This window comes from Hypomesus nipponensis, chromosome 19, assembly GCF_054491055.1.
Source record: "Hypomesus nipponensis isolate SF chromosome 19, ASM5449105v1, whole genome shotgun sequence".
Taxonomy (NCBI): domain Eukaryota; kingdom Metazoa; phylum Chordata; class Actinopteri; order Osmeriformes; family Osmeridae; genus Hypomesus; species Hypomesus nipponensis.
In genome coordinates, this window is record NC_140379.1 from 16,707,868 (window position 1) to 16,721,600 (window position 13,733).

Genomic DNA, 13,733 nt, shown 5'->3' on the forward strand with positions numbered 1-13,733 from the left:
GAGGGGAGGGGAGGGGAGGGGAGGGGAGGGGAGGGGAGGGGAGGGGAGGGGAGGGGAGGGGAGGGGAGGGGAGGGGAGGGGAGGGGAGGGGAGGAGAGGAGAGGAGAGGGGAGGGGAGGGGAGGGGAGGGGAGGGGAGGGGAGGGGAGGGGAGGGGAGGGGAGGAGAGGAGAGGAGAGGAGAGGAGAGGAGAGGAGAGGAGAGGAGAGGGGAGGGGAGGGGAGGGGAGGGGAGGGGAGGGGAGGGGAGGGGAGGGGAGGGGAGGGGAGGAGAGGAGAGGAGAGGAGAGGAGAGGAGAGGAGAGGAGAGGAGAGGAGAGGAGAGGAGAGGAGAGGAGAGGAGAGGAGAGGAGAGGAGAGGAGAGGAGAGGAGAGGAGAGGAGAGGAGAGGAGAGGAGAGGAGAGGAGAGGGGAGGGGTGGGGAGGGGAGGCAGTCAGGACATGTCCATGTAAACATTTACAGCAGAGTTATCAGTATGTGAACAGGTTGACCCCAGAAGAGATAGAGAGAAAGGTAGGACATGTAAACAGACACAATATTGACTCAGTTGCTGTTTTGGGTTGTTATTTTTGGGAGATAATGCTTCTGTGAACAGCACATAGACACTGGGTGTTGTTGACTAAGGTTTATACTGACAAAAATATATGTATATACTTTAGGGCATTTCTACGTCTTTGGAAGGAGATGGTACAGAGTGATAAGAAACATTACTGAGAGAGGGGAGAACATGCAAGACATTTCTCAGGCAGGATTCGAACTGGGATTTCATTATTACTGGTGTGGTCATTCCACCCAGAGCCACTGCATTACATAGGCTAACTGTTGAGGGACTGTTCAAGAGCTCAATGTGTTCATCATTTTCAACATGAAGTGGATTAAATGTGTTTGTCTGAAGTGACGTGCAGTCAGACACATACTATCAGCCTAACTGAGAGTCTACCGTGCAATGTCACCATGTGAAGAACGTGTCAAGGACACAGTGAGCCGTCACAAGAGAGAGGAGCAAATTCTGTTTCCAAATTTAGGTTTGCCTCATTTTTTTTATCAGTGCTCTGACATTGTATTTGAAGAGCGAGACCACATGGGTCGACTCCTGAACTTTACGCGTGGGAGTCCAATCAGCCAAGCCCCGGGGAAAAAAGGGTCAAGTGGAGTGGCACTTCAGATAGGAAGTGTTTGAGCCGGGCGCCGCATCTCCACACCAGCACTACAGAGCACTCGCATCTTGAAGCATGGCTGCAATGTGCTCCTGTCGCAGGAAACATTTCTAATCACACCAACAAATCAGCTTCTTATTACCCTCTACACCCACAATTTGGATGCAACTCTTAACCAAAGCCAGCACGCTTATTTGCTAATTAACCGGTGCTAAGGAGCCATAACATACATGTAGCCTTAGCATTAGGGAAGGGTAACTAAAAATCTACAGCTGAACACAGACAGTGAAGCATTTTATTTCCATGGAAATCCAAATAAGAAATGAGTTACTTATTTGCCAACCCTGCCGAGTTGCTTGTAACTCCGCTTGTCACGTTTAGTCGGTAAACGGCCCTGCGGAGCGAGGGGGAGCTACTGTAGGATCTGTTTGAACAGGTTCTCTTTCCCCCCAGCCTCTCTAAGTAGCCCTGAGGCCTGACATTAGACAGAGGACAGGGTTGTGGTGTGGGAGGAGGAGATACGGGGCTGCTCGGATCGTCTCGGCAGCCATACAACTGCCAAGCTGAGTGCTCCAGAAGAGGGGCCCCCAAGACCGTCAGGTGCACTGCTGAGGTTTCCCAAACACATTCCGTTGCAGCCCCAGTACTGCCTCAAGTGAAGCCGCTGAATTCACGGTGTGTCGGAGGTACCTACATTCAGGACGGGGGTTCGGAGTGGCTCGTGGGTACCTGCATTCTCCTGGTCTTCTGGAGGCTCCAGCAGTTTGACAAACTCCACATTGACATGGAACTCCACAGCTACAAGCAGGGCGATCTTCAGCAGCATGAGCTGGAGCTGACGAATACCTGAGAAACACACAAACACACACACACACACACAGGTGAAGAAATAGATAATCACTGGTTTTCAGGGCACAAATATTTCAGACACACACACGGACATTACCGCATTCAAAAAGATTCCGACACGTACACCTGGCCTTTGGTCTGACATAAACACTTGAGAGCCGTGGAATGATTTTTAGCGACAGCTAAAGCTTTAAGCTTTTAGCGGCAGCACTTGGCAGCATTGCAGCTTTGTATCCCAGCAGCAGGGAGCAGGTGGCAGAGTCAGTCATGCTACCTCACAACCTTGACATTATAGACACACCACAGTCACCTACGCCTGCAAAGGGTAGCTAAGGAAGGGAGTTATGAGCAACAGCACACATGCTAGTCTTATGTGCCAGGAGAAATATAAATATTAAACATGGGCTTATTGATGAATGGAGAACAACGTCCAAGTACATTATATGAGACTAGCGAAACATACACAGCACAGCTCATATAATGGGATCCATGCAAATAGTTACCCCGAGATCTACAGTATGGTGCGGTCAGTACTCACTGATGTGGTCTATGGCCCCTGCACAGAACTTGCCGTAGAACTTCTTGGCCCCGAGGCCGCGGAGGTCATGGATGGTGTAGGGCCACAGGTGGAGAACGTTGTTCCTGGAGAACGTGTCCCTTTTCTCGATGACCACCACTTTGGCCCCCAGCAGGGCCAGCTCGATGGCCGTCCTCAGGCCACAGGGGCCTCCACCGATAATGAGGCACTGTGACAGAGAGAGCCACGGAGAGAGTTGTCGAGTCCATGGGGACAACACGGTAGTCATGATGATACACTGACAACTTATATAACTGTCACATATTTGGATAGGAATCTCCACTCGAATATCATATATTAGGAAAGAGCATTGCAACATATACAAATAAAACAAGAACTGAATTGCACGATAGTATGACACATTTTATGTATATATTTATATGTATGATTATACGATAATCATAAATCACAGTCAAGGTAGATACATTCCTGGGTGGATACTTCACATGGTTATTAAAGCAGATGACATGAGGGGATCAGTCCTAGTTTGTTTACTCTGCGTCCTGGGGTAAACAGACAGGGTGCTTAGGACGGATGTTTATGGCCACGGTATGTTGCCTCGCTGTTACTCAACCCATTTTGCTGCAGAAACGTGTGCCAGACCCTCAATCTTAAATCATAATTACAGCCTAGTCATATCAAAGCCATGACTCACACTTCTCGCTTACTCAAATATGCATGAAGTCAGTTTTTTGGGTTACAGGATCCGTCTGAGAATGTGTGGTGAGAGCGTGACTTCATCCAGCCCTCTGGAGAAGATGAAAAGATATGTTTGCGTGTGTGTATATGTATGTGTGAGTGTGTGTGTGTGGAGATGAATCATTCAGCAGGGGGACCATCTTCTCACCACACTACGCCGGAGTCAGACTGGTGCTCTTGCTGTGTCAAACGAGTTGGGCGGCTTCCTGTTTCCATAACTTCACCCTCCTGATCCTGGGGGACTCATCTGGCTACGTTCAGCTATTCCAGACCCTGCTGGCCCAGTGTGACCTCTGTCTCCTGCCTTTCAGTTCCTCTCCTGCCTAATGCTCCTGTCCCTTTCCCTGTCTATCCCCTTCCAGTCCTCTTGACCAACGGTAGAGATGCACCGCTGGTTTGTCCTCTAAATCTGTCGGCCCGGCAACGCATTTGAACAGCGGGACGGACGTCCTGTCCCCCTGTGTGTCAGCGTGAAGAGCCACAGGAACTCCCAGGAGGTGTCACTCACATATATGTTGTGACACGATCTCGTTTCAGCCCCTGCCTCTGCTTCGGGGCATTATCATGTTTGTGTAGCTATATGCTGACTGGGGGGCTCTCTCTATCCCCCCCCCTCTCTCCCTCCCTCTCTTAGGTCTCTCTCTTCCTTTCTAGGGCTCAGTTAGTAGAGCCATCTCCGTTGGTGCTGTTTACAGAGCAGCCCGTGCCAACGGCTGAGCTCCCACATCTCGCCATAAAAGGCCCTTTGCTCCCCACAATGAAAATAAAAACTGGGCTTCGGGTCAATCTGTTTTCCCACCCTGCATGTGTGATTAGCCTGCGGGCAGCATGTCATCATCGGAGAGGGGACCCATGGTGTTTAAAGGCTGAGACTGGAGGGGGGGGGGGGGGGGTGAGGTCTGAGGTATTCAGCTCTCAGGTGTTGCCTCAGCCCAGGTGGAGCCAATTCTGTCTGGACAGGCCCGGCCCGCTTCTTTTCATCATGCAGGCTGATTAATGTGGACGGGCTCTTCAGTGTGAGCAGACAGGCGGGCAGGCGGACAGGAGAGCAGGACGTGCCAGGTGCGCTGAGCGGCTCTGCTGTCTGTCTGGATGAGCCAGTGAAGGTGGAGTGTGTGTGTGTGTGTGTGTGGGGGGGGGGGGGGGAGAAAGAATAAACAAGGCCTTGTTTCAAAGGCAGAATAACATGAGCTGTATTTATTCAGATGTATCCCCAACCCAACAAGTCCCACAAAGGGAGGTGTTATCAAACCTGACGGGGATAATCAGAGCCTGTCACCGAGTTTATGTTTCGGTCGGTTTCTATGGTGATGTCCGGGCCGGTGCATGTTTCTCTGCTCGGCAGTGTTATCATAGACAGGAGGTCTTCCTGAGGGCTCCCTCCAGCTACGCTGAGTCAGGACAAACCTACTTCCTGTCCGTTTCCCACCTGTGACCTCACCCTCGGCAAGCCATAGAGCCGCTCCGCCCCACCCCCACCGCCCCCCCCTCTCCACCTTACACCACTGCTTTATCATTGGCTGCAACTGGGCCGTGCTCAGCTGTCAGTCAAGCGCCTGTAGTGAGGACAGACAGCCAAGTCAAACACGTTTAGAAAGGTGATAAGTGAGCGCGGCCTGTTTGCACTCAGTCTGTACCAGCACATCCACCTGACGACCATGGGACACTGCAACAACATTCCGCGCCACGCATGGACTGCTTGAAATAACAGAAAAGTCTAATCGAAAGGAAGAACATTTAGTGAGCCTATCTGTTTATCTTTTCACCTTAGTCCGAATGGATGCCCAGTTGATGTGGCCTTTGTGAGCTCAGCGCTAGCAGCTTGCTCACTGCCGTTGGGTTTGAGTGACAGGAACCCCCTCCATCACAGGGCTGAGTGGAGCACAGGGTGAACACATGCTGACCCTGGCCTCGCCGGACTTAAACAAACAGAGTATGTGGAGCCGCCGTAGACACGATGTGACGGCTCACTAATAAGCTGGGCCTGGCCAGCGACCGGCCGGAGCTCACGCTGTCGAGGGTCACACCGTCAGACTTAAGGTACTCAATCAAGTGAGGAGGACCACCGAGGGAGCCGCAGCACAAACCTGGCAACCCTGGCAGTCAGGCATGTGGGTCTGCACGGGAATTAGACCAGGAGAAATGCAGCCATGGTCCCGTCTGGTAGGAAACAGACCAAGCAGAATCTGCAGGGCTGAGTGTCTGGAGCAGCACTCTGGGGCAGAGACTGTATAGGGAGGACTGTGCGCTCATTGGAGGGGTGATTTTCCACAGCATCAAAGCATATCATGAAGGCAAAATCGGTCCATCTGTCAGGATGTCACAGTTGTCCATAGAGGATACAAAGCATGGAAATCTTGGTGACACTTCAATTAGGGGGCGTTTAGGGTGAGATTTACAGCCGTGGAGAGGACAGGCTGCTGCACAGGAGAGCTCATCTGGGAGGTGACGAACATATCCCAGTCAGGAAGTCAGGATTGTTGAATGCAAACCCACGCCTGGTGGAATTTGACCGCTTTCTTTTTCAATCGCTCGAGGTCTTGGGATCGATGAGAAAGAGAATAACATGCTGAACGATAACACAGTGAAAGAAGCCTGTTTGTGTGACTCGTGCATGATGTATGTGTCAAGCAGAGGGAAATGAGATTTAACACCTATGACTACACGAGTCTCATGAATGCTTAACTATTCCAAACATTACGCACCTTCAGGAGAACTTTCAGAGTTGGTGAGAGGGCTCTGTTGGTCATCTGATGAAGTCATAATCCTAATGTGATTTCATGATCTGTGTGGGGCCCCCCCCACACACACACACACGCACACACGCGCGCACACACACGTACAGTGGAATGAGTCTGTGTTGTGTTTTGCCGAGGTGAATGTCCTCTCCAACGCGGGTCAGGATCTCTCTCACAGGACTGTTGATCCAAATAGTTTCCATAAAATCTGGCATTGGCCAACGACAACGCCCTGGAAAACTGTCTTCCTCTTGACCACCTCTCCTCATTCTAAGTCTCGACTCTCACCAGACAAGAGCTAACGTAAGTGATACCAGGGAAATGATACTAATAGTATCATTAGCTTGTTATCATCTCAGTTACAAGACACTGTCCCACAACAATAGTATTGAGTGGCGGTCATTGGGCTCTGACACATACAGTATGCGCAGTATTGTATATACACTCATACATTCTGTGTGGTGAATCTGGGTTTTGTTAATGTCAAGTAATGAAAAATTGGACCCTGTTTTGTTCCTTATTAAAGCCATATAAAAAGTGTGTCATTGGCATTACAGCCAGCTGTATGAGGTCATAAAACATGGATGACTTCATATCCTCCACAGATTACCGTTCCAGCAGGCATTTTAAGGCTCTGTGCAAAGAGTGATGTCACATCTTTCACTGTGAACCTTCACCAAACAGAAAACCATCACTTAGATCATTCTCTCCCCCAGAAAGAGACAGATCATTTGTCAGGCTGTGGTACAGTAGGATGGTGTGCCCTGTCGTTAATCAGACGCGCAGGACAGACTCTCTCGCTGTGGGAGTAGCTGCATTGCATTGTGGGTGTTGTTAGCTTGGTTGATTCTTTAACACCTTAATCCCCAACTCAATACACACTTAAGATGAAGGCAGAGTCAAACAATCAATTCCCTTTTAGGAAGGCTTTCACAGAACACAGAACCCTGTTCTGTGAAACTTTTTTTGTACAGATTTTCTTAATGCTCTTAATTCTAACCACCAGTGTGCTATTGCTTTGTTGGGTGACTTTTTTAAAGCAGAAAACCCCAAAATATCTGGCAAAGGAATAAAGACAATTAGGCACTGTAATACTTAATTACAACCTGGGCCTAACTACTGCAAGTAGTTTGCGTGTGTGTGCGTGTCTGCGTGTGTGTGTGTGGTTGGTTTATGACTGGTATCAGAGAGAACTTGTAAAAATGTAGCTCATTTTAAAGCACTTAAAACACACTTTAATAACAATTTGGGCTTGGTTCCAAGATTTTAGCAAAAGGCCTATAAAGAACGGCTGCAGTGGAACCTTGAACAATTATCCTTCTTGTTGACTGAGGCTGTCTGAGGATGCGTGCTATGAAAGCACCCCGCTGACTGATGGAGAGTGCCGCTGCGGAGCTTTGTGACGCACCACCAGTCTGCCCAGCTGCAGACTCATACCTCAGAGAACGTTCTGATTGGAAAAGAAGTGCGAAGGCGTCGGGGTGAGTATGTGTCTCACTGTCTGTCTCTGTGTGTATCTGCGGCCCCATGTGTTGTCATTCATACAGTACAGAGACCACAGACTGTCTCAGCTGTTTATGTGTGCCAGCTGCAGTTAGGGGCGAGTAGGAGCTGATGTCACGTTTCTGGACAGGTGCCGTCTGAAGTGACGACACTGCCACACCACAGGCTCTCTCTCTGGGACACAGCCCTCCTGATGTGAGACAAAGTGCTGATTACATCTGAGAAACCACGCTGAGAATCAACCACGAGTGTGTGTCATCGTGATTTATGAGACAGATATACAGTTACATTCCATAGGAAAGAAAATATATGGGCCGTCACTCACATTTGAAATCTTTCCTCAATTATCATTCAGAGGTCTTGTTTCATATGAATGTGGTGCACTCATAGACAAAAACGTCCGTGTCGCCATTGTCTTCCATGCAACAGATGCTGGTGATAGCCAACAGTGATAGCCCACTAATAAAATACCTTTCTCCACAATATCGCATGGGAGTGTTTCTAAGTCTTACCTTGGTGCCCAGGCAGGCCTGGCCTTTCCTGTACTCCTTGTGGCAGGTCCTTTTGTCCAGCTTGCTCCACAGAGCCTTGGCCCTCCAGGAGGTGAGCTTGGCCTTCAGGCTGCTGTAGAAGGTCTCATGGTCCAGAGGGTCCAAATCTAGCTGCCTGCACAAAAGGTTGAAGCTCTGCAAAGTTCCTTTGCATGTGGAGGCCTGAATGAAGCTCTCAAAGAGCTTCCCTGCCTGGTCTCTATCCTCTTCTGGCTCCGCCATCTTCTCCAGCGAAAGTCAAGGGTCCTGGGCTGGTGGTCAGCTTCTCTCTCCTTCCCCCTGCTTACTGGCTGGCAGACTGACTGGTTAGTCCTTCGGCCTAGCCCGTACAGTCATGCCCAATCTGAGGGAGAAGAAAATAACATGCCGAATCAGTCTGACATCTTCAGAAGGGTGGAATCCCTAACAGATGGCTTTATGTAACTGAAGAGGGAAACGATTTAAAATGTTTAACAGGCCCGAGATAATGTTTCTTTCTTGCAGTGCAACAGCTCGGACAAAGAATGTATTGAATTGTTTGACATTGCCCCTTTAAGCAACCATAAAAATGAAGGTTTTCGACATATATAGTCACTTTGGTATTGTACATGTTATATTATTTGTTCAAGACTATTACAGATTTTAATGACGTGTTCATAACATCAGACGATAGTGAATTTAGTTATTTCTGGAAAAATACGAATTGTTAGAAGAGTACATACTGTAGTCCCAGGCATGATTCAAGATCTTAAAATAGTACAGTGCATTTCAAGACGTGTTGTAGTCACTCGTATTCTGTGGACTGACAGACATTTCTCAAGTAGATCATTGAACTAGTAAATGACAAGCAGAATTCTAAAAAAGAAATTCAAACAAAAGACTACATTTAATGATGTGCAAAGCCAGACAGAGGACACTTACAATAGACACTTAGGTCAGACAGGTCTAGCCATGCCTGTTTGCATTTCTGTGAAACAGCACTAGTGCTGGCTGTGGACATACTGCTAAGTAAGCAGAAAAGAAGTGTTGGTCTTGTGGTTTTTGCTCTCCAGTTGAAAACGAGACAGAGAGGAATTTTAAAATATATATATAAAACCAGGACACCTCTTCCTCTAGTAGACGCTCCCTAAATTGTGTCTTTTTAGTCGACACCCCTTAGAATATCAAAGGCCTTTTCTTTCATAAGACAATATTGACAGTTTTCAAAGGCCAGGAGGGCTTTAAGAGATGAGAACAACCCCTTGAGGACAACTGCATTCCAGGATTGTCTTGTTATCCCTTCAACTGGCCACCCTCTTTTCTCAGTGAGAGCTTTGCCCCACATGTTAACATATGCTGGCATACTGTTCATGTGAAAGTTAAATAAATCTGGAACCACCCTCACGCACCACTGTATCACGAAATGGAACTCGCACAAGAAAAACACCCTCATCTTTGCTCTGCTCAAACCACCAATCAAACATTTGAACATCAAGCCAAGGAATCTGCACCGGAGCACGGCATCAAAGCAGAACATGGAAAAAGTCCCCTTAAGCTCGCGTGCGCTTTTTGGGTGGAGACCCCAGTTTCTGGGAGGTTTGGAAACGGCCGCCCTTTGATATTCTAATCACCCATAGAGAGCGGTGGAGCAGAGAGGCCTGGGCCTGGGCCCCAGTGCAGGAATGGGCAGGAAAAGGGGAGAGGCGACACGGGAGAGAGGGAGAGACCACTGACCCTGCAGGACAGTCTACCCTTCACTCATCGGGGGAAGGTGCCAGCTCTGCATGCTGCCTTACGGAATTTCAACATGTGACACATCTTCCCAGAATCCATAGAGTAACAGGTGGCAGTGGAGATGTAATGCAGTTCATTCAGAAATGGGGGGAAAAAAATCTTTGGACCTTGAAATGCCTAGGTTGAAATCCCCTTTGGATTCACAACAGTTGTTAGTAAAGGCTACTGGAGAGATATTCTACACACTTAACCCCCACCCCATGTCGAATCAAAGAAATGGAGCACTTGATCTATTTGTAGCTGTATTTCACATCCTGTTTTGCCTCTACCAGGGCTGTTGATGTTGTTATTGTTTTCAGGGCTGTACTGGGAGTGTTGTGACCCTGTTAGATTATAATATCCCTGTTGATGACAAAGGAGTGTGGTCGCTACTGCCCTCAGGGCTGGGACAGACACCCTGGTGGCCCCAGCCCTGCTCCTGTCCCAGTGTTAGATAAGCCCTGGAGGCCTCTGGCTGGAGACAGCCACTCAATGAGCCTGCTGCATTCCAGCACCACACGCCTGACATAGCACTGAAGCGCTCCATCAGCACGACACAACCAGAGGCAACGCCCGGCCAACCAGTTAGCCAATGGCATGCTAATGGTGCAGGGCCAACTCCATAGTTCTTTATCTGAGACTCATTCCTGATGTGAATGTTCCTGAGAGCTGAGAGAGGGCTGGCGAGGGGCTGGTGAGAGGCTGGAGGGGCTGGGAGGGGCTGGAGGGGCTGGGAGGGGCTGGAGGGGCTGGGAGGGGCTGGAGGGGCTGGGAGGGGCTGGAGGGGCTGGAGGGGCTGGGAGGGGCTGGAGGGGCTGGGAGGGGCTGGAGAGGGGTGTGGGGGAGAGGTGGAGTCGTCAGCCAAGGGTGGATGGAGGAAGAGCCTGTGTTACAGGCTGAGAGGTGGCTTCCTTTTCACCTTAAAGGTGTGGTACTATACATATCTGATCAAAACAATGGTGGAAAAACGACCACTGGTGTGAAAAAATCGCTCTATGGAATTGTGCACTTTTGTTTTGTAACGTTGAGCTATTAGAAATTTGAACAGTCACACAGTCATTCCAGGCTATGTTGCATGAATTTAGTCAATTCAAAAGTGCCTCCACTGCACCATTACAAACCACTACTTAGTTAACCACTAACAAGTAGCTTCATTGCCAAGACAACCTTTTTAGTATGTGTTTCTAATATGTTTATCCCCAAACCAGACAAAGAAATTACAAGCTTCCATCCACCCTTCCAACTACCACTTCTGCTTGCAAATGTCAAATTTCAAGTTTTTAAAGACTGTTAAAGACTATATTACAAAACCATGGGTTTGCTTTCCAAGGTCGACAAAAGAGTAGTTGTTGGAAAAAGTAGCTACTGGAACCATCTGCTGTAGGAGTCGGTGTATGTTCATTAAAAGGCATCAGGGACACCGTGTCTTTGAGCCAGCACGGCACAAAAGAACACAGACTGCTGACAATACAGAATCAGACTACAGAGAGGATGGAATCCTGTGACTCCATCTTTATCTGACAGAATGGAAAACTTAATACAGTATCATTGGCTTCAACCCACAGCACATTTGTAAAAACGTGCACGCACGCATGCACACACACAGAAGAGAAACACACTAGCCCAAGACAATCCTTTAGGCATGCATGTTTTTATATGTAAAGAAGACTGCATGATGTTCTTTGCAATACAGCTTTAGAACCTCAATATTTCTATTTAATTTCCATCACTGACTGCTTGATCAAAATATCCTATTATTGACTTACTAAGACTTATTTAACTATTCTCAAACAGTGTATATTCATGCCCCGTGGAGTGCAGTTGGAAATATAAATATGAAACATCCCTGTTCCACTCTTTAAAGTTAATACTCTCTCCTCAAGTGTCTTATCTAAGGAAAGAACCTCCCTCAATTAACTGTTTTCTTTGTAAAATTCACACGTCACAAAAACAGTGAGCTGGATGCCATGTTAACGAACCAATGAGGAAGGTTGTTCTGATACAGCATGAGTGAGCGTGGTGTTTAGGAGTGCACACGCTATCAGTCTCCTACAGGACACAGATGAGGAATGCCAGGGATGTGAAATATGTACCTGCTATAGCGTGCCTGCTGGGGCATAACATCAAAAGGGAGGCAGAGACACAACACAAACACGCTCACAGGCAAGAAGGCCTACCCACACAAAAAACACGCATAAAATAAAGCGTACCAATAACGAATTATTTTCCTTCCAGGCAGATATTCAACCAAACAGGTAGCATATTTCTCTTAATCTCCTTAAAGTCAGATGAGTTTCAGCAAAGTACTATAACAATCATTACAATCAAGTGGTTGAATTTTCATTCCACATGTTCCTTCAGCATGACTCCTGAGCTCCAAATGTAGCTCTGTGTTCCATGTGTGTATGGTATGTCTCACACACCTCCACTTGATCTAATGACAGCAAACCTGGCAACGCAGGTTCGTGGGCTATAAATAAAGGTAGTAAATAAGGCCCTACACGTCTGCTATACATACCACAACCTCATGGGCGTATAGCCTGCTCTCAGTGTGCTTATGACTGCATCACTGACCTCCAGCAACACCGCTGAAGTAGTGGAACGCAAACGGATGACGTGATGTCCAGTGGTTGTTATTGCAGCGCACACAGTCTGCAGCAATCAGTAAACACAGGGCAGCTAATGACACAAGGAGAGCAGAGGGACAGCTGGGAGTTCCAAGTTCTGCAGCCGCAGTAATTACAGACTGAACCAAAGAAAACCAGGAAGGAACTCTCCGGAAGCCTGATAAGCCAGCCTCACGCCTCAGAGCTGCACAACAGTCTGACTAAAAACATTACGATGTAGCTCTGCGTCCACCCCAGCCAGGGACTCTGGCCTAGCCCTGCCCTCAGAAAGGGCTGCTGCAGTGCTTCCACCAAAGGTCTGTCAAATCTGGAAGCTTCTTCAGACTCCAGTGCCAAAACAAAAGGAGTGCTCACTTGGACTAAAACACTATGTTATCTGGCCGGCCCCAGTGAATGTCAGTCATATAGAGAGGAGAAAATCGTTAATTCACACACACAGAAGCCAGTGATGGAGAGTAGGAGCAGCTGTGAGCCGTCTGACCCAGCCAGTGTGTTAACCACGTCCTCTTTGGAGGGAGAGAGATTTATCTGGACACACTTCAGACACACAGCATGCTGAACAACGGTTGCCCAGCGTTTTGAAGTTTCACATATGCAATCCCCATTGGTCAAATATTTTGACCTTATCCAGCAGCACATTCTTTTGTTCATGCGCGAAAATAAATGTGTGAATAGCTGACAGATGGAGTGAACTACGGCCTGTCAATACTGTAGATAATGTTCTGAGAACACCCAGAATTTCTAAAACCAAACAAGACTTTTAAGGCTGACAGCAGTAGCAGTCAGAGTGGAACAATATCCTCTGAAAAGAGAAAATAGAATCAACAGACAAACAGGCCATTAGCAATACATCCTTCCAAAGTTAGGCTGTAACTGAGAGGAAACTGCTCATTTGATACTGGCTTTCACTCCGACATTCAGACAGTCAGTCAGACTGCCAGTTCTCAGAGACCCTGCATGTTCCCCATCCACTGCTCCTGGGGGTCTAGTCTACATCTTGGGGTGTATCACCACAGCGACAGGGCAGGAATAGTGTGGAGCCAGCGAGGCAGCCAGACAAGAAGCCATGCTCAGAATAGACAGGTGTCATGTTCCAGAGGAAAACAGCACATGACCATGACCACGGCCTGGCATGGTTATGATAAGACTTCTTCTGCAACACCAACATCCACTGTGTGTGATGGACTACAAGGTCAGGAATAGATGCTCCAAAAAGAACATCTCCATCACCCCCTTGACATGTGTCAACGCAATCCATAGCTGCATTTCAACGAAGCACGATCACTGAAGTGTAGTCATGAT

At 48.2% G+C, this 13,733-nt stretch overlaps 1 protein-coding gene across 13 annotated transcripts in view; it reads right to left on the bottom strand.

Moving 5' to 3' along the window:
* mical2a (microtubule associated monooxygenase, calponin and LIM domain containing 2a) overlaps positions 1–13,733 on the bottom strand; it is a 34,369-nt gene that overhangs the window by 16,430 nt on the left and 4,206 nt on the right. For all 13 annotated transcript variants that reach the window (XM_084681695.1, XM_084681690.1, XM_084681689.1 and 10 more), the window contains exons 2-4: positions 8,035–8,416; positions 2,544–2,751; positions 1,886–2,002 (exon numbers count right to left, since the gene is read on the bottom strand). In XM_084681695.1, coding sequence (XP_084537821.1) covers positions 1,886–2,002; positions 2,544–2,751; positions 8,035–8,295 — 586 coding nt within the window. In that variant the 5' untranslated portion in view covers positions 8,296–8,416. The remainder of the gene's footprint in view (positions 1–1,885; positions 2,003–2,543; positions 2,752–8,034; positions 8,417–13,733) is intronic.